Below are 25,849 nucleotides of genomic sequence, written 5' to 3'. Positions count from 1 at the left end.
ATATTAGTAAAAACAAATCAGAGAACCTGTAACTACATATATTGTAAACTAAAGAGCCTTTTATAGGTTAAGTTTAGAATATAAGTAATTTCTCTAAATATAGCTATATAAAGTTTTTGTTAATATAGATCACAAACTCTAAATTGGGACTAACCAGATCACATTCACTACTCATATCATTATGTTGACATGCACATGAGCACTACATTACAGTCCATTATCCCAACAAGAAAATGTATGTGGATTTTACATTTGTACTCATTTAATTTAGTAAAATCATGTTAATGTACCAAGTGCACAATTATTATGACATTCTTAAAAAGCTTTCTTAGGCTGTTGTGATAATTTTATCTACTACAAAAATACTTTATACACATATAGCATTCAATAAATTTGCATCAGAAGCCAGGAAAAGCAATTATTTTTAAGTCATAGCAATATTTTCAGGAATCTCCCAGAAGGCAGGGTCAGCAAACTACAGCCCAAGGTTGTTATTCTACTTCCTTTGGTAAATAAAATTTTACTGGGTATGAAAATTATACCCTTTCATGTATGCTGTCTTTTGGTTTTTGTGCTACAAGGACAAAATTGAGTAGCTCTGACAGGGACTGTATGGCAACTCATGTCAGGAAAAATCATTCATATTTTCATATTAAGCAATTTAAAATACCTTTTCCTAGTGACATATCTAATGGCTTGCATGACTATAATCTCTTGATAATTTCTGTAATTTCAATGACTTACTGTTAGAAGTCTTTCAGCAGTTGGTCTTTTTTTGGGATTTTTGGTTAGTGCTATTTTGACAAAATTATGAAAAGTTGATGACCTTCAAATAAAAAGAGACAACATTTCACTAATATTAGCTTTTTATTGTTATGAATAAAATCAACTTAAGAGCAGTTAGAAACATGAGTTTTTTCTTGTGATTCTCAGTCCTATTTAGGCAAAAGAAACCACAAAAAAAAAATCCCAAAAAAACCACCACCACTAAACTCAAAACACAGTCTATTTTTGGTAACATCTGGGTCAGTTTTTTGCCTAAAGCATTATGGAATATACATTACACTATAACACACCATACAGTATATAATACAACCTATAAAAATAACCCTACATCTGGAAATGGGTAGGCTGTGTCATTTACATAATTTATGATCAATTTTTTCCAGGTACAATTCAGGGGTCAGAACATCCCTTCCTCACTGCCACCTGTATACAGTAAGTATATATTTTGCTATATTGACAGAATTTGATGGCAGAGAGGTAGGGTGGGCAATATAAGAGACTATCTAAACCCCAAAGAGGTTTCTAGCAATTTTACCACTCAAGCGGGTTCTTCTGCCACCTGCACTGATGAAGCAGGGCAAGAGAGAAGACATAACTTGAAAGAATAACATGACTATTATTAATTGACAGAGGGATATGACCACTACTGTCACGATTGTGCTACGAGAGAGACTGGACCAGAACCAAATGGATGGAGTAGCTTCAATGACTGGCAGAAACAATTATATAGTAATTCTCTACCAAAAAATCAAGTCATTGTATGTACATCTGGGGTATTACAACAGAGGTAACATACAGTCAGACAGTAGTAAACTGACAAATGCTCTCCATTTTTAAAAGATTTATTTATTTATTTGAAAGACTGAGAGAGAAAGAGATAAATACAGAAAGAACCATCTTCCAGCTGCTGGTTCATTCGCTTTACAGCTGCTGCTAGGCCAAGCTGAAACCAGTTTCTCCTAGGTCTTCACATGGATGTAGGGGCCCAAACTTCTGGACCATTTCTGCTGCTCTCCCAGGCACACTAGCAGGGAAGAGGAATGGAAGTGGAGCAGGGTCACATGAACTGATGCCCTTATGGGCTGCCAGTGTTGTAGAAGATGGAGGTTGAACCCATTATGTCAACACTTGACCCTGGAATCTGTTAACACTGGCATTTAAGAATCACCAGATACTGAATGCATATTCAGTCATTCCTACTATTATGCCCTTCAAGTGGTTAGAAACATAAGAAAACAAAGAATAGGAAGAAATTCATTCTCTTGACATAATTCTATTCTCAACAGAAAAGAACATGGGTAGCAGTAGTAAATAAATACCCCTACTCAATGCAACCTTTCTTTCACTTCTAGCATCATTCCCAGAATGAGTTGCTCCCATAGAAAACTACATTCAGATGGGCTACATAAAGCACTGGTTTCGAATCAACTTTGGGAAGGGGCCTCTTAGGAAATGGAAAAACCTACAGATGGTCCCAGTAGAAAAATGAATGCACATACAGAATCTGAGAGGGTGAGGATTCTCGGACATGTCAGACATCCAGAAACTGCAGATCAAGAATTCTTCAATGTAAGAACTTTGATTGATATATATATATTTTTTTTGCTTAATTTTTAAAAATCAAATGTATGAGGAATACACTCCTAGAAAAACAATTTTTTTCATTTCATCATCGACATCTTTATGGACGTGTATATACAGACAAACTGCTTTACTTTTTAAGAGAAAGAAATATTTAGAACAAAAACAACCCTCTTCACAATTATGGAAAATAGGAAAGTCAATGAAGAGAAATGGTTGAGTGTCAAGGTACGTGGAAAATATTTTCAAGTTATCACCTCTGTGAAAGTCAATATGTAACTAAAGGAAGTCAAGGAATACCAGGAAAGAACTGATCAATCTTGACAATCTTAATGTATCCTTTTCTCACCACTCCTCTTACTGGAGCTGCTATCTAGCTAAGAAAACCCCTCAGTGTTTCAATAAAAGTGAATTATAAATGTACATCCTCACCATAGCTCTGCAATGAAATCAGGTGTATCACTTTGGAAAAAGTTGAGTCCCTTCTTTTATAGATGATAAAATCAAAGCCCAGCAGCATTAAACAAAACTTGTGTATTCTTTAACTCACCATTTTGATTTGTCCTTTAGCTTTGGTGGCTGAAAATTGCTTTTCGACATTAAGAAGAGAGCCCTGAAATAAAAATTTAAGTTAAAGAACAATATTAAAATACATTTACTACTACAGTTAATAATCAGAGTGACTATTCTAAAGTAAATTTATATCAGTAAGGCACTGATAAAAACTTGGATATGGAAATTCAACTTTTTAAAGAATACTACATTTATTCATTTATCTGAAAGACAGAAAGGGAGACGGAAATAGAGATCTTTCATTGACTGATTTTCCTCCCCTCTCTATCTCCAGGTGGCTGTAATAGCTAGATCCAGGTCAGGCTGAAGCCAAGATGAAGAACTCTATCCCAGCCTCCCACCTGAATGTCAGGAACCCAAGTCCTTGGCATATCGGCTGCTTTCCCAAGTGCATTAGAAGCAAGCTAGACTGGAAGCAAAGTACCTGGGACTTAACCCCCTACACCCATACAGAATGCCAATGCTGCATGCAATAGCTCAACTATTCGTACAACAGGCTGGGTCTCCAATTTTTTTTTTTCATTTTGTACAGCCTGTTGAAAATTTCTCCACTTCCGTAGGAAATTTTTTCAGCGTCAAACTAGTTCTTATTAAAGTTGTTAAATGTTAGTGTTAGATCATACAATAGCATCATCTTCTTCAAGAAGTTTCATTTTCCTTTATGTTTTTTCAGCAACACATTAGTCATTCAGTAGCACATTATTTAACTTCATGGTGTTGTTAATTTTTTTTTCTTCCTGTTGTTGATTTTGTATTGTGGCTTTTCATTTAAGGGAATGTATAGTAACTGTGTAATGGAGACTATCATATCCAGATGTGAGGATACAATGTAGTATGCATCTCTACTTCCAGACTAAAGATGGACTCCCAATGAAACTGTTTACTATATCTTAACAACAGGATGCTGGACTCTCTGCCATTGTCCACGCCCGCAATGACGGACATATGCATGTTTATGAAGGACTATACTATAGTAATAATATAGGGAAACTCAGTGAGCTGGGGATTGTGGAGAGGGTAAGGGAAATTCCAGGGCCTACGGAACTGTATCATAAAATAATAATCATAATAAAAAGAAGTAAAATTTTTTAAAAAGTCTTTCCACAATAAAATTAAATAATATGAACTTAAAAAAAAATCTCGACACCAGCATCATCAAGGATTATGTGACCAGCCACCCACTCACATTCTACACCTGTGTTTCATATACTTGTTCTTCCTGTCTCACCTGATCGGAGGAGCCCTACCTTAGGTTCACAGGTACCCCAGCTAAATCAAGGTTAGAAGTAACGGCCTTCCATAATTAAGACAACCAACTCTTCATTAGTTTCAGTGCTATCCTAATGTCACAAGAAGCCTTATGAGATGTATTTTGGGAGTTTCCATCCACAGAACTGCAGCAATTCCAACTAAGCAGTTTTTAATTAAGGCACAAAGATGAGTGTAATTCCACTAGTAAAAGCAATGGACTTGTCATTCTCTCCCTGCTTAACCAGTTCAGTTAGTTAGATCAGTCTCATCAAAGTAACTAAAACGGGGTATTCTCTGGGATGCTGAAAGACTCTCAACCAATGCTCTGCTGAAAGACTTTTATAGGGTCTATTTTTTGTTGTTGTTGTTGTTAAAGATTTTTTACTTATTTGAAAGGTAGAGTTATAGAGAGGGAGATACACATATCTTCCATCTACTGGCTTGCTCCTGGTTCGCTCCTCTAATGCCCATAACCGCTGGTGCTAGGATAACATAAAATCAGGTACTCTATGTAGGCCCCCCATATGGGTGACAGGGAGTCAGACCATCTTTGACTGTTTCCCAGATACATCAGTAAGGATCTGGATCAGAAGTGGAACAGCTCTTACATGGGACATCTAGCCACTGCACCACAAAGCTAAATCCTCTGTTCTTTCTTTGTTTACACATCCTTTAATTTTAGCTACTGGGATTTTTTTCCCCCATAGAGGCAGCAAAGTTACTGCTCCTGTTTGTTTTTCCCCTAGCTAATACTATCTTAAGGATTCTGTTGCCTTTTCCAGAGCCAACAACTTTACCTTAGTTCCATTGTTCACCATGAGGCAGTGTACTCTAACAGAAACCAGTGTCATCTGGCCCTTTATTTCTGGGGTGTGTATTCATTCTGGGACCCAGCTAAAGTTTCAATATAGAATCTTTCAGAACTTCCATTTATGTATCCACTAATGGAATCTCCATATAGGCTATGTTGTCTAGATTATAACAGTTTTTAAAAAAATGTATGTGTTTAAGGGCTTGGCGCAGTAGCCTAGCAGCTAAAGTCCTCATCTTGAACATGCCAAGATTACATATGGGCAACGGTTCTAAACCTGGCATTCCTGCTTCCCATCCAGCTCCCTGCCCATGGCCCGGGAAAGCAGTGGAGGATGGCCCAAAGTCTTGGGACTCTGTACCCATGTGTGAGACCCAGAAGAACTCCTGGCTCCTGATCTGTGCAGTTCAGGCCATTGCAGTCAATAGGGGAATGAATTATCAGATGGAAGATCTTCCTCTCTCTTTCTCCTCCTCTCTCTATAAAACTGACTTTGCAATAAAATTAAATAAATCTCAAAAAAAATCTATGTGTTTGAGATGTGAAATGAGAAGTCATGAGCATGTGAGAGAACGCACTTTCATCTGCTTGTTCCTTCCACAAATGCCTGTAATGGCCCAGACCTGGGTGGCTGCTGGAGCTGGGAACTCAGTCTGGGTCACAGGAACTCAACTAGCTATCACTCTTGCTTCCCACGGTTCACTTTAACTGGAAGCTGGCAACAGGAGCCAGAGGAGCCAGGTATTGAACCAAGACACTCCCACATGGAACATGGGCATCTAAACCCAACACATTACCAGCTACGCCAGATGCCCAAAAGAATTTTTTCATGAGTCATCACAATGACTAATGACAGTAACAGAAGGTCAACATTCTGAACTTCTCAGATGCTATTAAATAAAATGAGATTTTCTTCACATACTAACAGTTGTTTTTAACAAGTGATATGGATGATCGTACTTAAATGAAAGATAACCAGAGACACAGTATTTAAGCACAAGCATTATTACATATTTGAAAACAACTAATACACATCTGCCATCGAGCATTTTTTGTTTTCAGATCCTCAGCAAACACACACTAATAGACATGTTTGAATTTGTGTATTTTCACAAGTGGTAGCATATATTAACCTACTACCAATCTCATGTTTGGATAACAACTTTCTCAAACTGGTGCTCTCCTTATTAACTTTATACCAGTTAATTTTAAATTTTAGGGGTCAGTACCATTGCAAAGTAGGTTAAGCCTGCAGCTGCAGAGCCAACATTCCATATAGATGCTGGTTTGAGTCCTGGCTGTTCCACTTCTGATCCAGCTCCCTGCTAATTTGTCTAGGAAAACAGCGGAAGGTGGCCCAAGTGCTTGGGCACATGAGGGAGAGTTGGAGGAAGCCCCTGGCTCCTGGCTTTGGACCAACGGGTTCAGGCCACTGTGGTCATTTGGAGAGTGAACCAACACATGGAAGATCGCCATTTCTCCTTCCCTCTTTGTAACTATGCATTTCAAATAAAAATGGATCTCTAAAAAAAAAAGTTAAATTTCAGCTTAATTTATCTCCCACTTCAAAATGTCAAAAAATTTTTGAGGCACAGATCCTAAAATGTAAATAACTATATTAAACATTATTTCCAAAATAAAAATCAAATGAGAATATGAAAATTCTCATTTGCAGTCTACCATTTGTTTAGAATTTCATATAGAATAAAAAAGCAAGACCAAATGATGGAAGAATAAATATTACGACTCAGGAGCACTTTTCTAAGGATGCTAACCGCTTTCAACAGTATAGAAAACTCATTTTTAGCAACAGAAACACAAGAGAGTAGGTCTAAGGTGAGATCCTCATAAAACACCTGTACATTATTATATGTTGCAAAATGAGCATGTACTATCCCAGTTATCTGTATTCTACTTTACCCAGAAATGTTATCAATAACTGTGTTATTGTAAATAATGAGAACACCTCATTGGATGAAGATCAAACATAGGTGGCTGGAGCTCCCCAAGTTCAATTGCAGTTATTCCTACTGCCCAAATATCACAGAGCTGGTTGTAGCCGCCATTCTTCTCCACTGCTGCGACTTCCGGGGCCATCCTAGAAGGAACCAACATATACATTTTCATTTTATAAAGTGACACGAAATTTGGTACCAGTTATAATCACTAGATTTGTGGGAGGAAAGGAGGCTAAGAAGTGTTTCTAAGACAAAAAAATTACTTCACTATGAAAACCTTCAGAAAATGCCACACACACACACTCAAAATGTGACATACATTCCCTCTTTCAACACTGGTGCTCTGAAGAATAACTATTGTTTTATCTCAGTGTGTATTTTATGAATCATTATGCAATACAAAAAAAGAAAATGTCTAATGGTCCATAACGGTCAAAGAGAGGTTTCAAGAAATGAGACTTAGAATGAAGCACAGGGAGCTAACTAAGCAGGTTGAGTCAGGAGCGAGGTGGGGGAGACAGAGAGCGTGCGGATCGCATGGCACAGTGTGTTATCTCCAGTCAGCAAAGGGGCCATTAACTGCTGTCTACCAGACCCTGGCAGGCACAGAAACTGAGAGTATCAATTTTAAATACATCTCTTACAGATTGAGACTTATCTACAAAGCGTTTGGAAAGTGAACCTTGAAAGTAGAGGGAAGACTTAATAACCTTATCACACAAGGAATTTTACACTTTATTGCCAAAATGACGGGTATCAGCTTAAAGATTTAATTTGGGCAAGCTTCATCTACAACTCAAGACACCGTGAAGGACAGTTTGAGAAAAGGTGAAACCAGCTAGGCAGATGACATGTTAGAAGACTATTTCAAAAACACAGGAAAAAAAGACAAAGGGCTTTTGAAAGCCTGTGGCAGTGAGAACTGAATGAACAAGGTTGATTTAAGATATTAATGAGAATTTGCAATGCTTGTGGCTGAAAAGTATTGTCAAGTCACTATTAAATATATAGAAGATGGAGGATCATCTGAGTAGTTAAGTTGGCATTGTCTATCTGTGGCCCAGTGATGCCTTATGACACCTTAAATTATAAAATATAGATGAGAAAATATTCTTGATTTTAAACCTGTGCTTTGTAAACATTAATTTACATCGTTTTTAGGATTTTTTTTTTTTTTTGGAAAGTCAGATATACAGAGAGGAGGAGAGACACAGAAGATCTTCCGTCTGATGATTCACTCCCCAAATGACCGCCTATGGCCGGTGCTGCGTTGATCCAAAGCCAGGAGCCAGAAACTTTCTCGAGGTCTCCCATGCAGGTGCAGGGTCCAATGGCTTTGGGCCATCCTCGACTGCTCTCCCAGGCTACAAGCAGGGAGCTGGATGGGAAACAGGGCTGCCAGGATTAGAACTGGTGCCCATATGGGATCCCAGTGTGTTCAAGGTGAGGACTTTAGCCACTAGGCTACTGCGCTAGGCCCAAGATTTATTGCTTTATTGGAAAAGCAGACATATATAGAGGGAGAAACAGAGAGAAAGATCTTCCATTCACTGGTTCATTCCCCAAATGGCTGCAATAGCTGGAGCTCAGCCAATCTGAAGCCAGGAGCCAGGAACTACTTCTGGGTCTCTCATATGGGGGCAGGGTCCCAAGAGTTTGGGTCATCCTCTACTGTTTTCCCAGGCCACAAGCAGAAAACTGAATGGGAAGTAGAGCAGCTGGGACACGAACCAGCGTCCATATGAGATCCCAGTAGATGCAAGGCAAGGATTTAGCCACTAGGCTATTGTACCAGGCGTTAATTTACATTTTAAAAGTTGCTTTAATATACATGCAGGTTGCAAAATGTTCTATTAACACACCATTTCTCATATATGGTTAATGACATAAAAAATGAATACCAAAAATGTTAACACATACTACATGCAAGTGCTGTATACATAAAAATGAGTTCAGAGCAAAGAAAAGTTATTATCACAGAGCAAGATTACTGAAGTCAAATCTCAGAGGAAAAAGGTTGACTTGGAGCTCAGAAAAAGCAAAGAGGTTTTATTTCCCCTGCCTAAAAAAGTAACAGTGGTAGCTAACTGACAGGCCAGGCTGACAAGCGCTGCTGCAGCTCCCAGCTCAGCAGGAAACCACACTGCGATCACTTAGATGGCCTTTGAAGAATGAGAGCTTGCGAACCACTGCTACAAATGGACAGGACTTGGGGGCCGGCACCATGGCACTGTGGATAATCCTCAGGCTGCAGTGCCGGCATCTTCTATGGGTGCCAATTCATGTTGCAGCGGCTCCACTTCCCATCCAGCTCCCTGCTAATGATCTGGGAAAACAGCAAAGAAAAGCCCAAGTCCTTGGGCTCCTGCACTGACTTGGGAGGCCTGGAAGCAGTTCTAAGCTCCTAGCTTTGCACTGGCTAGTTCCAGTCACTGAGGCCATTTGGGGAATGAACCAGTAGACAGAGGATTTGTCTCTCCCCTCTGTAATTGTGCCTTTTTTTTTAAGTAAAAATCAGACAGAAAAAGCTCTTCTATCCACTGTACTAAGTGGCTGTAAAGACTGGGACTGGTTCATAGGAAGGCCAGAAGCCAGGAAATCCATTAGGGTTTCTCTAGGAATGGCAGGGGCCCAGGTACTTCAGCCATCTTCCACTTCTTTCCCTAACAGGGAGCTGGACTGAAGGCTGCTCTGAGACTCAGTTCAGTACTCAGATCCAGGATGCAGGTGTTCCAAGTTGTACCTGAATGCATCAGGCCATGACGCTGGCCCCAAAACCAACAGTGTGTTCAGAAGGGAGGACAGTCAGGAAAAAAACTGAGGAGGGGAACAAGCACTGCCATGAAGACATTCTGTAAGAAATGTTCATTTGGCCTTCATTTTTATATTTATTTTCATTGTAACTTCTTAAAAAAAAAAAAGCTTTGATAAGCAGAGTTACAGAAAGGGAGTGGAGTGGGAGGGAGGAAAAGAGGAAGGGATGAAGGAAGAAAAGGAGAGAGAACATCTTGGAGTTTCATCCTTGTCTCCTAATGTACCTGGGAGCATAAAGATGGTCCCAGTACTTGCATCTATGCCACCAACGTGGAAGACCCAGCTGGAATTCCAGTCTCCTGGTTTCAACCCAGCCCAGCTTCAGCTGTTGGCAGCCACTAGAGACGAGAACCAGCAGTTGAGAGATACTTCTCTCTCTGCATTTCCCTCTTTCTCTGTAATACAGCCTTTCAAATAACGAAATTAACTATTTTTTGAAAGTTATCACTTTGATCACTAACTATAAAATGAAACAAAAATGTACTAAATTTAGAGTGATTTCTTACCAATAAGGGGTACCAATAAAAGATTTTCTCTTCGCAATGGTAGCTGTTATTTTTGCAGCCACACCAAAATCAGCTGAGGAGGAAACCATAGAAAACTTTAGTTCTCCTTAATTTAATGACAAGTATTTTAAGTTTCATCCTTAGCATAGCATTATAATAATGCAGACATTAATGTTAGGGAAATATATAAATCAGATAATTAAAATATCTTTTTGTTTGGTTCATAACATATTAACTAAAAAATATATTGAATAAAGTTAATAAAAATTTTATAAGCATATTAAATTAGTAACTAAAAAATGCAATCAGGGGATGAGCACACGTGTAGGCCTTTTATCCTCATACATGAATACAATGGAACTATTTCTAAAACGTGCTTTTTCCTCTCTTTAACTTTTATATCATTAAACATGTTTACCAAAATATAGTTTACTTTTATCATTTAACACAGAGGGAATTTTACTCTCACATATTCTTCATAAATACTAGTGATTAAGTATTCCATAAGTAGAATAATCATAGCTTAATAGTTTTTCTATTTCTAGTCTTAATGCTTGCATTTTTCTCTGTTATAATATTATGGTTACAACTTCTGTGAATACATATTTTCTATCGTTAGGGCTAATTTCCTAAAACTGAAGCCCAGGGGTAAAATACTGGGTCAAAGGGTATTCTTAACTGTGACTACTGGTTTGATTTTACTTATGTTAATCCTCATTCAAAATTGTTCTGTGAAAAATCTTACAGAAACTGAAGTAACATACCTAATTTTACATCACCATGGTCTGTCAGTAGAATATTTGCACCCTAAAACAAAAATACATGTAACAAATTAGCATCATAAAATTGGCATCACAGGCTTAATAACTTAAACATACCAACTAAACTTACTTTGATATCTCTATGCATCTTTCCTTTTGTGTGCAAATAGGCAAGACCCTGAAGTATATAAAAAAAAAAGCATGCATTAGCAAAACTGCAAACTTCACTGCTAAATATTATTCTATTCAAATTCTTATCGAATAAGAAACAAGTGCTTTTCTTTGCAGGGGGTGAGGGAACGTAGATGAACTTTTTAACAAACATTTCTTTGTTTAAAAGATTTTTTTAAAGGTTCTAATTCATCTCCCGGTAAAAAGAAATATTTTACTAAAACATTAAGATCATAATCAAGATAATGAAAATAAATACCATGCACAAAAGCTTCCTCATAACAGCTTCCTCCCTTTATAATTTCCCCCCTTTCCAGCAGGCATTCAGCTGCCTTTTGTCACTATACACAGGGCTTTCAAAGTTGTTTGATATTCTGGATTCACTCTATATTTCTATAGGAGCTGTAGAATTAACTTGTCAATTTCCTTGAAAAACATATAGAATGCCTGCTTAGATTTCGGAATTGCATTAAATGTATATTCAGTAAAATATTTTGGGAGAATTAATATCGTAACAGAACTGAGTGTTGTGGTCCATGAATATGGTTACTCTCCACTTGTTTACACCTCTAATTTCTCTCAGTTTCATAGTTCTCAGTGTGTGGTTGTTTACGCATCTTCTATCTTATTTATCCCCAAAACGCCATACTTGCGCATTACTGTAAGCACTCTTCTAAATTATGGATTCCAGTTGTTGTCAGTATATAGAAATCCAACTGATTTTTGTACACTGATCTTGAATCTCACAACCTTTCTAGCCTCATTATTATTTCCAGAAGCTCTTTTATAATTATATTCCATTTCTCATATAAATAATTAGATGCCTACAAACAGAAACAGTTCTACTTACTAACATTTTCAAATTAGATGCTTTCCATTTTAATGTTTTCTCATTTTGCAGCAGCTAGATCCTCTACTATTCTGTTGAAAAGTGTGAGGGCAAACATCCTTACCTTGTTTGATCTTGGGGTAAAAGTATGCAGTCTTTTACCATCAAGCACAATTAACTCTTGGTTTATCTTAGATGTTCAACGGGTTGACCAAGTTCTTTTATATTTCTAATGTTGTCAGAAATTTCGTCAGGGATCAATGCCAGAATTTGCTAAGTGTTATTACTGTGTCAACGTAGATGACCATGTGGTCTTTCGTTTCTTTCTCAGTCTCTGTTTTTTTTTTTTTTTTAGTTTATTAATAACCAATTACTTAAAGTAACCTACAACTATTTTGTTTATTTAAAAGACAGTGACAGTTAAGGAACTCTCTCCTGTTGGCTCAATTTCCAAATGCCACCACAGCCAAGAGTGGGCCAGGTTCAAAATATGTTAAGTTTCTTTTTATCATTTTCCTTGACTGATAATGTTACCTAGCAGTGCTTTAATTTTCAAGTACTTGAAGAATTTCTGAAGTCATTCTCTTTTTAAAATCTTTTTAGATATTTATTTCATTATTTTCTGATACAGTTCCATAGGCTCTAGGATTTCTCTCCCTCTCTCCTTGTTCTTTTAACTAAACTGTAGTGTAAGAATAGTTTATATAATTTAACTTTTTATGTTTCTTGAGATTTATTTTAATGGCCCAGAATCTGGTCTAATTTGAAGTATAAGTATTAGGCTCTTGTTGCCTGCCATGTTCTAAAATGTCAGGTCATGTTAGCTGATTGTGCTGAAAGTTTTCTATGGGCTTGTTGATTTTGAGTGTATCTGTTCTATCAGTCATACTGTGAGAAGGGATCCAAACTGAAGTTTTTTTCTACATCTATTCATTCTTGAAAACCAATTTTCATCCATGGTTTTCCTTAGCTTTGTAGCAACTGAGAGTCAAGACTATTACACTTGACTACCATACTGACCTCAAAGTTGGGCACCACATATTAATAAAGAATGTCTAAGTATTATTTTCAATGTAGTTTTGTGACTTAGTCATGAAAGAAATAACTAGTTTTACAGAATTATAATATGAAAGATTAACATAAAGATTATTTTTATTTGTCTCTTCTCTTTTGGGTGGACAATCATCTCAATTACAACTGTGAAACTAGAATTGTATTTCTATTTTCATAAGCGAATGTAATACCTGTAAGGTTTCTCGGCATACATACGCTATTTGCAATTCTGACAATGGCCCAGTAACTAGGAAGAAAAAACAGAACACATGGTTATACATTTGAATGTGATGGATTAAAAATGGCCTACTTAAAAACAACAATTATGATACAGTATATCAGACTTACATATTTTCATTGGCCATGAGAACATTTTATCTTTTTTTTAAAAAAAGATTTATTTTTATTATTTATTTATTGGAAAGGCAGATATACAGAGAGGAGAGACAGAGAGGAAGATCTTCCGTCCGATGATTCACTCCCCAAGTGAGCGCAACGGCCGATACTATGCCGGTCCGAAGCCAGGAGCCTCTTCTGGGCCTCCGAAGCGGGTGCAGGGTCCCAAAGCTTTGGGCGGTCCTCCACTGCTTTCCCGGGCCACAGGCAGGGAGCTGGAAGGGAAGCGGGGCTGCCGGGATAGAACCAGCGCTCATATGGGATCCTGGGGTGTGCAAGGCGAGGACCTTAAACACTGCGCCACCGAGCCAGGCCCGAGAACATTTTATCTTGATAATCAAGACATAGACAAAAAAGGGTAACACTGAGAATTTTAAAATGTACTTTTAAAAGTAAAGATTTACTCTGTAACAACTTTGGACAACAAAACATTAAGCAACCACTGCACCCAAAGCATAGTATTAAGCATCACAAGAACTTCTATAGAAAGCAATGAATATGATCTCGAGCTCAACATTTTTAAAATAAAGCCTCCCCGCCAAAAAAATTTGTATAGACATATACAGCTAACTTCAGTTATACAGAAATGCTGAGAATCATAAAAACATTGGTTGCTGAAATATATTGACATTACACACTTTTATACAGGTCAGGATTTTATTTAACACCCTATCAAACTAAGGAAATCTGATGAAACACTTCACCAATTTAAACAGTAACAACATTATTTCTTACAAATAAGTCTCTCCTTAATATGAAATATAAGATCTTATATGAGTATACAACCAGAGACTTGAAACTACAATCTCAGTAACAAGAGAAAATCTGAGATGGTATGAGCAAACACTGAAATCCAATCAGAGACTCCTATGTGATCTTTAGCAGGAAAATATTTTACTGAGTATTTTAATACAAGAACAAAAAAACTTCTATTCCTTTTTTTTTTTAAAAAAAAGATTTACTTATTTTTAAAAAGTTACAGAGAGGGAAAGCAAGAAGTGGCAAGACAGATACCAAGAAAGACAGTTTTCATCCTCTGATTAATTCCCCAAGTAGTCTTAATGGCCAGCGCTGGGTCAAGGAAAATGAAGAACCAGGAGCTTCATCTACATCTCCCACATGATTGGCAGAGGCCAAAATATTTTATCCATCTTCCATGGCTTTTTCAAGGCCATTAACAGGGAGTTGGATTGGAGGTGGAGTGACTGGGACACAAACTGGTGTCTGTATGGGACTCCAACATCACAGGCAGTGGCTTTACCCACTATGCCATAACACTGGCCCCCAAATTTTGATTCTTTTTTAAATATTTGTTTATTTTTATTGAAAAATCAATAGGAGAGACAGAGAGGAAGATTTTTCATCTGCTGATTCACTCCCCAAGTGGTCGCAATGGCCAGTGCTGCACTGATCCTATCTGAAGCCAGGAACTTCTTCCAGGTCTCCCACACAAGCTCAGGGTCCCAAGGCTTTGGGCCATCCTTGACTGCTTTCCCAGGCCACAGAAGGGAGCTGGATGGGAAGCAGGGCTGCCAGGATTAGAACCTGCGCCCATTTGGGATCCCAACTAGTGCAAAGCGAGGAGTTTTAGCTGCTAGGCTACCAAGCCAGGCCCCCAAATTTTGATTCTTAGCAACTTGTTGTGATAGTAAGAAAAATGTGAGGCCTTCATAGCAACAGCATTTAATTTAAACATATATTCTTCTTAAGAAAAATAAATTCAGTATTTGAAAGGCAGAGATTACAGAGGTCTTTCAGTGGTCCTAACTCTTGGTGTTACAATGCTGACCACAAGTTAGGAAATATCATTTAAACTGCAACAGTGAAGGCAGAGAGAGAGATAGTGGAGAGTAAGGGAGAGAAAGGCAGGAGAGAGGGGAAGAAAGAGAAAGAATCCATCCACTGGTTCACTCCCTAAATGTCAACAGCCTGGACTAGGTCAGGCCCAAGTCAAGAGCTTTAGGGTTAATTCAAGTTTCCTACATTGGTGGCAGTGACCTAAGCACTTTAACCATTACCTGCTGCTTACTAGTGTGCATTTTATTAGAAAAGATTCTGAGTGGAGGAGGTAGGGCTTGAGCCAGGCACTCCAACAGGGAGGGACACAGGGATCACAGTAGCACCTTCACCGCCACACCAAATGCCTACCCCTGAAACAGCATTCCCATAGTTCTATCTACTATGCTTGCATTGCAAATTCTGTGACCAAATTTGACAAAGCTTCCAATGAAAAGTTTCAATATAGAAAATAATAACAACATTTCACTCAATTTTAATAAATTATAAAATGCATATTTGCAATAGGACCTTCACTGAGATCCATGCTAAACAAGTAAAAGACAAATTACTTCACAAGCATCCATGCTTTGATTGAAACATGTCAAAAAAAAAAAACCTTCAACTGTATAGCAGCATAAAAAGTATTTCTAAACACCATTGTGAAACACAAGTTAGATTCAACTTGAAAAACTGCCAGAAATAAGTGAATGCTAAATGAAATACTCCCAAAATATTTTTAAAACAACACTTTAAAGCTATACTTGCTTTTTGGTTATCCAGACAGACACATTTGTGAGGCATTCCTTGCACTTCCATGCATATTACAAGGAAGCTAAGGCAGTTTCAAGTATAAATAAAAGACTTTCTTAGAAACTACATAAAAATCCCCACATTTGAACTATACAAATACTTTTGGAATTTTTCATTTTAGGTTCAAATTTAAATCAGTAACCAAAAACAAAAGCCACTGGAATTCTTTTTAGGCAGGACTCTGGAACAGAAGACGGCAGAGCAGTGAACTTCTGTGTTAAACAACAATCATGAAAGGCAAAGTCGGGTTTAAAATAAAACATCAAATTAACAGTACCATGATAAATATCTTGAAGTGATCCGCCTCCACAGTACTCCATGCAGATCCACAGTTTTTCACGACTAATTTGAAAGAGAAAAATAGTTATATTAACTAGTCATTTTCAGTCACTGAAATCAATACTCTTTGACAAGGTTTAGGACAGACACAGAGTGAAACGACAGACAGCTACGGCAATTTTTCCTCAGCATACAGAAAAGCTTCAGTTTTGTTTCCAGCTAAAATGGTTTGGAATATGATGAATTTTATAAGCTAAAATTTTAAATTGTAGTCATTGGTGTTTCATTAAGGTTCCTAGAGAAAATAAAGATACCTCTGAATGGCTATATCAACATAAGGTGGAAGAAGATAAGAAAACCAGACATTTCAGAACTTTGGACAATAAAGTTTTTTAAATGCAAATGCCTAAGAATACATGATATATTTTATAAGGTTTATTTCTTTTTATTTGAAAGGCAGATTTACACAGAGATCTTCCATTCAATGGTTCACTCTGCAAATGACCACAAAACCTGTGACTGGGCCAGTTCTAAGACAGAAGCCTGTGGGTGCAGGGGCCACAGGACTTGGCTCATCTTTTGCTGCTTTCACAAGTGCAGTAGCAGGGAGCTGGATCAGAAGTGGGGCAGCCAGGACTGGAACAAGTGCCTATGTGGGATACCAACATTGCAGGTACAGACAAGCTTAACCTACTATGCCAAATAGCCAGCCCATGGAAATGTAATTTTAAATAATACATACATTGTGGCCCAGGGCCGTGGCCTAGTGGCTAAAGTTCTTGCCTTGAACATGCCAGAATTCCATATGGGTGCTAGTTCTAATTCTCATCCAGCTCCCTGCTTGTAGCCTGGGAGAGCAGTCGAGGATGGCCCAAAGCCTTGGAATCCTGCACCTGCGTGGGAGACCTGGAGGAAGTTCCTGGCTCCTGGCTTCAGATCAGTGCAGCACCAGCCATTGTGGTCACTTGGGGAGTGAATCATCAGATGGAAAATCTTCCTCTCTGTATATCTGACTTTGCAATAAAAAGTAAAAAAATAAATCTTTAAAAAAATACATACATTGTCTAACTGTGTGTATATGAAAATGAGACAGGAATGGCTGTATACAGAACAAAAAATACAAACAACAGATGCTTTTAATTTTTACCTGAGATAGCTCCCAAAGTAGGCAACAATGTTGCAATGTTTACATTCTTTAACCATAAATATTTCTTGTTGAATCAAAGAAAAATCATCTCCTGAAAAACAAAATCATTTGGTGACTACATTATACAAAGTCTCTATATATTGGAACAAGCAAGAAAAACTTTACAGTGAATATTAGATAGAAGTGAGGAACCAGACATTCTTAATACATTTAATGGAAATATATATTAATAGATTTTATCTTAAAAATGTACAAAATCTTGTAACTCATTGTCACATTAAACTTTTGTTTAAGGATATCTGGTATACAGGTTCGCTACAAAATAGTTCAATAATGAATGAATGAAGGACTAAATACATTAAGGCAGAGTTATAGATAACATTTAAACTGTAACGATATAAAAATGTTCATGACATTTATGTGGAGAGAGGTATCTCATATGTTGTTTGAGTACTTAAGCTGCTGGAGAAGCTGCATAATGACTGCCAAAATGCAGCTGGGTGAAGGTGATGGGTCACAGCACAGCGAGGTGACCGGTACACAACACCATGTTATGTTCTGTATAAAGAGAGGGGGAGCAGGTAGACTCCAAGTACAAAGACAAGACATGGAAGTGGCAAGGTTAAATGCCTGGTATGATTGGTTTATACCATCTGCACAGTTTGAAATATTGCACTGTACATTCTAAAAATGGACAGGTATTACAGGTTAATCCAAAATTTCCTAAAATTTAGTTTTTAAAATAAAAATTACCACTTCCATTTTACTGTAAAAAATATGATCCTATTTATAAATGCACTATTGAGATTTATTAACAATTTACCTGATATATAGCTAGTTTTTGTAAATCTATCATGGGCATTGAAACAAATATGGATGTTGTACTGAAGAAATGAAGTACACGCATTTCAAACAAAACAGATGCAATGATTATGCCTGAGTGGTAAAACAAAAAGTAACTGTACCCTTTTAAAAAATCTTTATCTTCCAATTTATTTATCACAAATTTCTTTGTTAAGTTATAAACTGATAAAATGATTCCATGTGCACTATATAAAAGCAAGTAAGAGATGGAGTTCTGGATTAGCTATGCCTGTTTCAAATGTGGCCTCCACTGGATTTCAGATAACCCTTCTGCGCTAGTTTCATTTATTAAGTAGCATCTATAGTCATTTTACTTAATTATTATCCTTCAACAATACCAAACTGATGGCTATTTTTCTAACAGAATCTCAAACTCCCTGTTTCCGCTCACGCAGTTCCCTCAACTGGGCATGCTCTGAGAGGTAGTGGGTGCAGAGTGTTTAGCACACCTGTCACAATACAGCAGTAAGACTGCTGAAGGTTAGAAATCAAGACAGACACAAATGATAGTGTCTTCATTAGAATATCATTACAAAGTATTTCTCAGTGATCTTTTGAAAAACAACTTCAAGTTTAAAATCAGCAGCTGTTTAAAAAGACTAACAGAAAATCATTCAAGGTGAAGAAGGAAAACTTACAAGAAACAAAAATAAGTTTAAGGTTAAAAAAAAACATCTTCATGGTTAAAAGAAATCATTTGTATTTACAACTCCTTAAATTCAGAGCCAAAACAAAGCTTAATATATTTTGTTTGCCATTTCTTTCCCTCCTTTCAGTATCTTCTCCTTTCTTTTCTCCCTCCCTTCCTCTCTTCCTTTTTCTATTAGAGTTACAGAGGGAGGGAGAGCGAGAGCGAGGGAGCGAGAGAGAGAATCTTCAGATGGCCACAAAGAGCCAGAACTTTACCTACGTCTCCCATATGGGTAGCAGCGGCCCAAGTTCTTGGGCAATTGTCTACTTCTTTTCTTAGGCCATTAGTAAGGAGATGGATACGAAGCAACTGCAACACAAACTGGCACCCTCATGGGATTCTAGCACTGTAGGCTGTGGCTTTTACCTGCTGCGCCATAACACTAGCCCCAAACAACCCAAAGCTAAATACTTATCGGCTAAATTTCACATATCCATGTAAAATACAGTGGCACATTATTGGCAATTTAAAAATCTGACTGTGGGCCAGGTGCAGTAGCCTAGTGGCTAAATCCTAGCCTTGTATCCACTGTAATTCCATGTGGGCATTGGTCAGTATCCCTGCCTGTGGCCTGGGAAAGCAGTAGAATATTGCCCAATGTCTTTGGACCCTACACCAGTGTGGGAGACCCAGAAGTAGCTCCTGGCTTTGGTTCGGCTTAGCTGCGGACGTTGGCGCCACTTGGGGAGTGAACCAGCTGACAGAAGATCTTTTTTTCTGTATGTCTGCCTTTCCGATAAAAAATGAAATGAATCTTTAACACACAATTTGATTGTTTTGACTGATAAACAAATATGATTTCTTTTCCCAGTGAATAAAATTAATCTACATGGAATATTAACACAATAGTCATTTCTAAAAACACTGTCTATGGGGTGACCATCTTTAATTGTGAAAATCCACCTTGAGGGAAAACCTCTATCAGTTTAAAATACATGAAACCAGAATCTTTGATTCAAGATCAATTTGAAATCTGACACTGAAGATCATTTTTAAACTACAGTAGCAAGAAAGTATCTCCAATTCAATTTTACCTTGTATTCAAAAGCAAATGGGAGAAATCAAAGCATCTTAGCATTACAAATGATTTTTACATTTTAAATAGCACAAACTTTCTGTATTACTTAAAACGAACAATATTTCTGATACCTAGCTGTGTCCTCAAATTAACATCTGCCATCAATTCAATCTTGAATTGTGAAGATACGGCACAGAATATTTTCCTTTCCAGATTGTATTTAAAAATCAACATGGTAGGCCTGGCAGCATGGCCTAGTGACTAAAGTCCTCGCCTTGAACATGCTGGGATCCCATATGGGCACCAGTTCTAATCCTGGCAGCTCCACTTCCCATCCAGCTCCCTGCTTGTGGCCTGGGAAAGCAGTTGAGGATGGCCCAAAGCTTTGGGACCCTGCACCTATGAGAGACCTGGAGGAATTTCCTGGCTTCTTTCTTTTATCAGCCCAGCACCCGCCGTTGTGGTCACTCGGGGAGTGAATCATTGGACGGAAGATCATCCTCTCTGTCTCTCCTCCTCTCCATATATCTGACTTTATAATAAAAATCAATCAATCAATCAATCTTAAAAAAATCAATATGGTTAAGTTTTTAGAATGAATTTCTGAAAAGCAGGTACACACAGCACATCACTCAACCAGAATAGCTGAAGCCTATTTGGCCAAAGCACTAACTGTCTCGAGATTTCTCTTAAGAACATTCACAATGCAAATTATTGGCTGTTCAAAGCTTTGTACTTTTAAAATTTACTCTACTTTCTCTGGGTTACACTTCTAGGAAACAGGATGAAGTATTTCCTGAAAGCCAAGGAAAGTTTACTTTTGCTACCAATTTTGAAATTACTCTAAATTGAGAAAATCTATTTAACTTGTAATTCTATTTATTTTATGAGAATTTTCAATTTAACATACTAAAAAACAAGGCAGAGGACAAACAAAATTACATTACATTAATCACTCCAGGGAGTAGTATATTCCATTCCTGTAAGCAAAGCTCACAGTTTTGAACAAACTGCAACAGACACTGGTTTAAAATACTATTGCAAAGATTTAATTTAAAAACTCTGGTGGTTGCGGGCAATGATGGGAGGACAAAGGAGAATGGAAAATAAGAATTGGATGCATGGCTTTTCTAGGAATAGTGTTCTCTGGTTGTTCACCACCACTGGCTAAGCAAGCAAAATGATCACCTGAAAAATGCTTCAGAGGCTGGCTGCAACTCAGGAACAAGACAGGAGAACAAGCTGGCATGCGTCACTGTATCTATCACCTTTTTTGGGTATTCCTAATGCTTTCTGTTTTTAAAAAGAGTTATTTATTTTTATTGGAAAGTCAAAGCTACAAAGAGAAAGAGAGAGCTTCCATCTGCTAGCCCACGCCCCAAGTGGTTGCAATAGCCAGAGCTGAGCAGATTCTATGCCAGGAGCCAAAAGCCTTTTCTGGATCTCCCTTTCAGAATCAAGGTCCTAAGACCTTGGGCCATTTTCTACTGCCTTCTCAGGCCACAAGCAAGGAGCTAGATGGAAAATGGGGCACCTGGGACAGGAACTGGCACTCATATGGGATCCTAGCACATGCAAGGTGAGGACTTTAGCCACTAGGCTACTGCGCTGGGCCCCTTCCTGAAGATTTACCCAAGAAACAAAAACAGTATCAGAACTATTACTAGTACAGTTTTTTTTTTTTAAATTACTTTCTTGAAATGCAGAATTACAGAAAGGAGAGAAAATTAGACCTTCCATCTGCTGGTCTACTCCTGCAATGCCTGCAGTGGTCAGAACTGAGAGCCAGAAGCTTATTCCAGGTTCACATAGGTGCAGGGACCCAAGGCTTTGGGCCATCCTTTTGTACTCTCTCAGGCCATTAACAGAGAGCTGGATCAGAAGTGGAGCAGCCAGGACTTGAACCAACACCAATATGATTCTGTGTCACAGGTGGAGGATCAGCCTGTTAAGCACTGTGCCAATTCTCCCACATTGGTATTGTTTTGAATGCCAATTACTGGTAAGTCAAATTCAGTTCAATCTGTTGGTATATTTAACAAAAATCTATATAAAAGGAGATAGACATGGCTAAATCATATCTGAAAATAATAATTTGCCTGCGTATATAAAGACTAACCAGAACATAACAGATAGGAAGGAATTCCTACTTCTTTGTCTTTTACAATTATTTTTACAGCTAATTAAAATAAATTATTTTTACAAATCAGTCTTAACTCTAAGATTTACTTAAACATTTTATAAGTACTAGGAAGGATCTCAAAAGCAACCTATTTCAGTAAAAATTTTTACTATATTATAAAAATATATTGTCGATAAGTCAATAAATCTGTTATAACATTTAGATCTCTAAAATTACTATAAACTTTTATATCCTATTTTTTTAAACTCTGGCAAGTGGTGGGGGAATGTATGACTAACTATACAGCTGGGATTTCATTTACTTTGAAAAAAATAGTTTTCTTTGTTTAAACAGACACAACTTTCTTTTTTCCTCAGTCATATTGGCAAGTAATTAGCCTTTCATGTCTAAATATAAATCTGAACGAGCTCATGTATTAAATACAAGGAAGCACTTTGTATTATTCTGGCCTCGGTGGAGGTTTTTTTCTTTTTAGGCTGTTAAGAATCCATTTTTAAATGACAGCTATGTACAGAATTATTTTAAGTATCTAATTCCAACGCTGGGAAAATTCATTAGCATACCATATTTTTTACTTAAACATTCTCTGAAGTCTTTTTCAAAGGTATTAAAAACACCATCTGCTTCTGCACCATCACAATGACAAAAGAAACTATTGATCCCTTACTAAAACTCTGTAGCAATAAAGAGGAACCAAATACAGGACCCAACAGCTAGGAAGGATTCATTTTAAAGGAAAAGTTTAAACAACAGTGCTCCAAATTCTCAAGAAATGAAAATTTTAAAAAGAAGAGCATAAGATTTAAGGCAACAAAATGAAATAAAAAAATACTGCAGTAATTTTGAGAAAATAAATGTCATTAACAAGATCTGAGGACAGATTTTAAAAAGTCTTATTCAATACAGACAGAATGAAGCTAAACAGGCCGAGAGAGAAAAGAGACAAGAAGTATAGGTAACAGAGATTACAAGAATAAATGGAAGCTGGAATGGCAGCCTAGTGGCTAAAGTCCCCGCTTTGCATGTGGTGGGATTCCAATGGGTAGCAGTTTTTATCCCGGCGGCACCACTTTCCATTCAGCTCCCTGCTTGTGGCCTGGGAAAGCAGTTGAGGACAGTCAAAAGCTTTGGGACCCTGCATCCACATGGGAAATCCAGAAGAGGCTCTGGGCTCCTGGCTTCAGATAAACACAGCTCCAGCCATTGCAACCGCTTAGGGAATGGAAGATCTTCCTCTCTGTCTCTCCACTCTGTATATCTGACTTCAAATAAAAATAAAAATAAAAAATAAATAAATCTTTTTAAAAAACGAAAAACTGTTATCTCTATAAATTTTTCAGAATCAAGAATCAACAAAGAAAATTGCTTAAAATAAACATTCAAAAATGCAGACAAAAAAAAAAAAGCTTAATATTTCAGTAGGGAAAAAAACCTATAAAAACGATCAAGACCAAGATATAGTCTTTTGGAATTACTTCTTGCTAAGACAAGGAAAAAATGACCAGCTCCTGCTACATTCTTGCAGAGAGAAATATCTGTCAGATCTAATAGTTCTAATATGTAGACTGTTTGAGAGTAGCAAAAGACTACACAATATTATCATTCTGTATGTAGTAATGCAGAGCCAACAGCAAAGCAAATGTAACGTGTTTCATTCAAGGAGTATTTAATGAATGAGTATGTGTACATATAAGAGGACTTCAAAACAATGTGTGCAAAAATCAAACAGAATAGTACAAATTTTGCTTTAACTTGGTAAAGCCCAGAGGCTCAAGTACAAGAGTAAGACATAGGATCACTACATTCATGGATCAGTCTAGGAAAGACAGATATACACATAAACAAAGTGTCAGGATAGGATGGTAAAATCACTGCCTGTGGAACCAGCAACCCACAGGGGCAAAGATTCTAGTCCTTGAATGCACTGGGATCCCATATGGGCACCAGTTCTAGTCCCGGCAGCTCTACTTCCCATCCAGCTCCCTGCTTGTGACCTGGGAAAGGAGTCGAGGACGGCCCAAGGCCTTGGGACTCTGCACCTGTTTGGGAGACCTGGGGGAGGTTCCTGGCTCCTGGCTTCGGATCAGCATAGAACCGGCCATTGTGGTCACTCGGGGAGTGAATCATTGGATGGAAGATCATCCTCTCTGTCTCTCCTCCTCTCTATATATCTGACTTTGTAATACAAATAAATAAATCTTTAAAAAAAGACAAGGCATATGATATAAATCAGATGTGGCTTCAGCTTCACTCTCCTGCTTCATCAGAGGCTGGTCACTCGTCACTTTGAGAATCTGTTTTCTGTAGGCAAATCTCATTTCCTGGTGATCCACTTTGGTCTGTTTTCCTTTTCTTTTTCCCCTTTGCTTACACTTTTCTGCCCAATGACTGACTGTTCCCAGCTGCCTTCTTGGGCTTCAGTTCCACTCCAGCAAGAGCAGGGACAGCCCATCTCCTCTTAGGCTCTTCCTTCAGCACAGAGGACGTAAGACAGGTGACGGCTGGCTGGGTGGACTGAAGAGCTGAGCCAACTTGATGCTGCTGCTTTGCCAGCTGCCAGAGCTGCTGGGACCCACCCATCTACTAAATTTCTATGTTATTCTTTAGGTTGTAGTAGGGGGTGCAACTTAAATATTGCTCAGTCTTTCCTTATGAGTAATATCCAACATAAAACAAGCATGTTTTACAAACAAGGAAGCAAGAAATCCTCGCCTCTAGAAGGGTCTTAATTTACAAGTGGAACACTTAATTCTTGTATATTAAGTAATAATTCATTCACATGATGCTATTTTTACTGAACTGACTTTGCATATTGTTTTAATATATAGTTAATCAAAACTGACATATCAGAACTACAGAATTTTAAAAAATGGAAGATATGAATGATAAGCAAAAGTCAAATCATAAGTAAAATAAGTACAATTATGTTATAACAAGCCTGGTCCATATCCTGAAGGCAGAAAAACAAGAAACACCTTCATCTCTTCCAAAGATCAGCCCAATATGTGAACCATCACCAGCCAATAAATTCCCCAGCAGAGGAACAGTCCTGTTTGATTCTGCTATAGTCCCTTCTATTTGTGTTGGTGACATTTTGGATACCATTACATATTTATTGGTGGAACTTGGTAAGAATACTCTTGAATAGGACTGTTACAACAATTTCTATCTGCCAGGTTAAAAAAAAAACAACTCACAGAATCATGTAAAAGGGTGGATTTGTTCATTTGGATGGCTTAAAAATACACACACACACACACACACACACACACTCTCTCTCTCTCTCTCTCTCTCTCTCTCACACTTACACATAATATATATATTCCAAAGAAAGGGGAGAGAACATGCTCCAATTTACTGGTTCACTGCTCAAATGCCTGCAGTAGCTATAGTCAGACTGCACTGCTGACAGGAGCTAGCAACTCAATCAAGCTCTATCTTGGGTTTCAGGGACCCAGTAATTGGAGCCATCACTACTCCTCCCAGTGTCTGTGTTAGTAGGAAGCTGGAGTCACAAACAGAACATGGGTAGTGAAAACAGGTACTCCAATAGGGACACAAGTATCTCAACTGATGTCTTAACTGCTTTTGCCAAATGCCTGAACTTTGAAAGCTTACATTTTAACCT

At 37.7% G+C, this 25,849-nt stretch overlaps 1 protein-coding gene across 3 annotated transcripts in view; it reads right to left on the bottom strand.

Annotated features, from left to right (window-relative positions):
- Nucleotides 1-25,849, bottom strand: part of LOC121168172 (mitogen-activated protein kinase kinase kinase kinase 5) — a 92,626-nt gene that overhangs the window by 43,104 nt on the left and 23,673 nt on the right. For all 3 annotated transcript variants that reach the window (XM_040998036.1, XM_040998037.1, XM_040998038.1), the window contains exons 4-12: nucleotides 17,506-17,596; nucleotides 16,357-16,421; nucleotides 13,286-13,341; nucleotides 11,172-11,219; nucleotides 11,045-11,087; nucleotides 10,281-10,353; nucleotides 6,969-7,100; nucleotides 2,918-2,980; nucleotides 745-826 (exon numbers count right to left, since the gene is read on the bottom strand). In XM_040998036.1, coding sequence (XP_040853970.1) covers nucleotides 745-826; nucleotides 2,918-2,980; nucleotides 6,969-7,100; nucleotides 10,281-10,353; nucleotides 11,045-11,087; nucleotides 11,172-11,219; nucleotides 13,286-13,341; nucleotides 16,357-16,421; nucleotides 17,506-17,596 — 653 coding nt within the window. The remainder of the gene's footprint in view (nucleotides 1-744; nucleotides 827-2,917; nucleotides 2,981-6,968; nucleotides 7,101-10,280; nucleotides 10,354-11,044; nucleotides 11,088-11,171; nucleotides 11,220-13,285; nucleotides 13,342-16,356; nucleotides 16,422-17,505; nucleotides 17,597-25,849) is intronic.

The sequence above is a fragment of the Ochotona curzoniae genome, unplaced genomic scaffold (genome assembly GCF_017591425.1).
Source record: "Ochotona curzoniae isolate NIBS_2020 unplaced genomic scaffold, NIBS_Ocur_1.0 patch72, whole genome shotgun sequence".
Classification (NCBI taxonomy): domain Eukaryota; kingdom Metazoa; phylum Chordata; class Mammalia; order Lagomorpha; family Ochotonidae; genus Ochotona; species Ochotona curzoniae.
The sequence above is the reverse complement of the archived record's forward strand: the minus strand, read 5'-3'. Positions and strand labels throughout refer to the sequence as shown.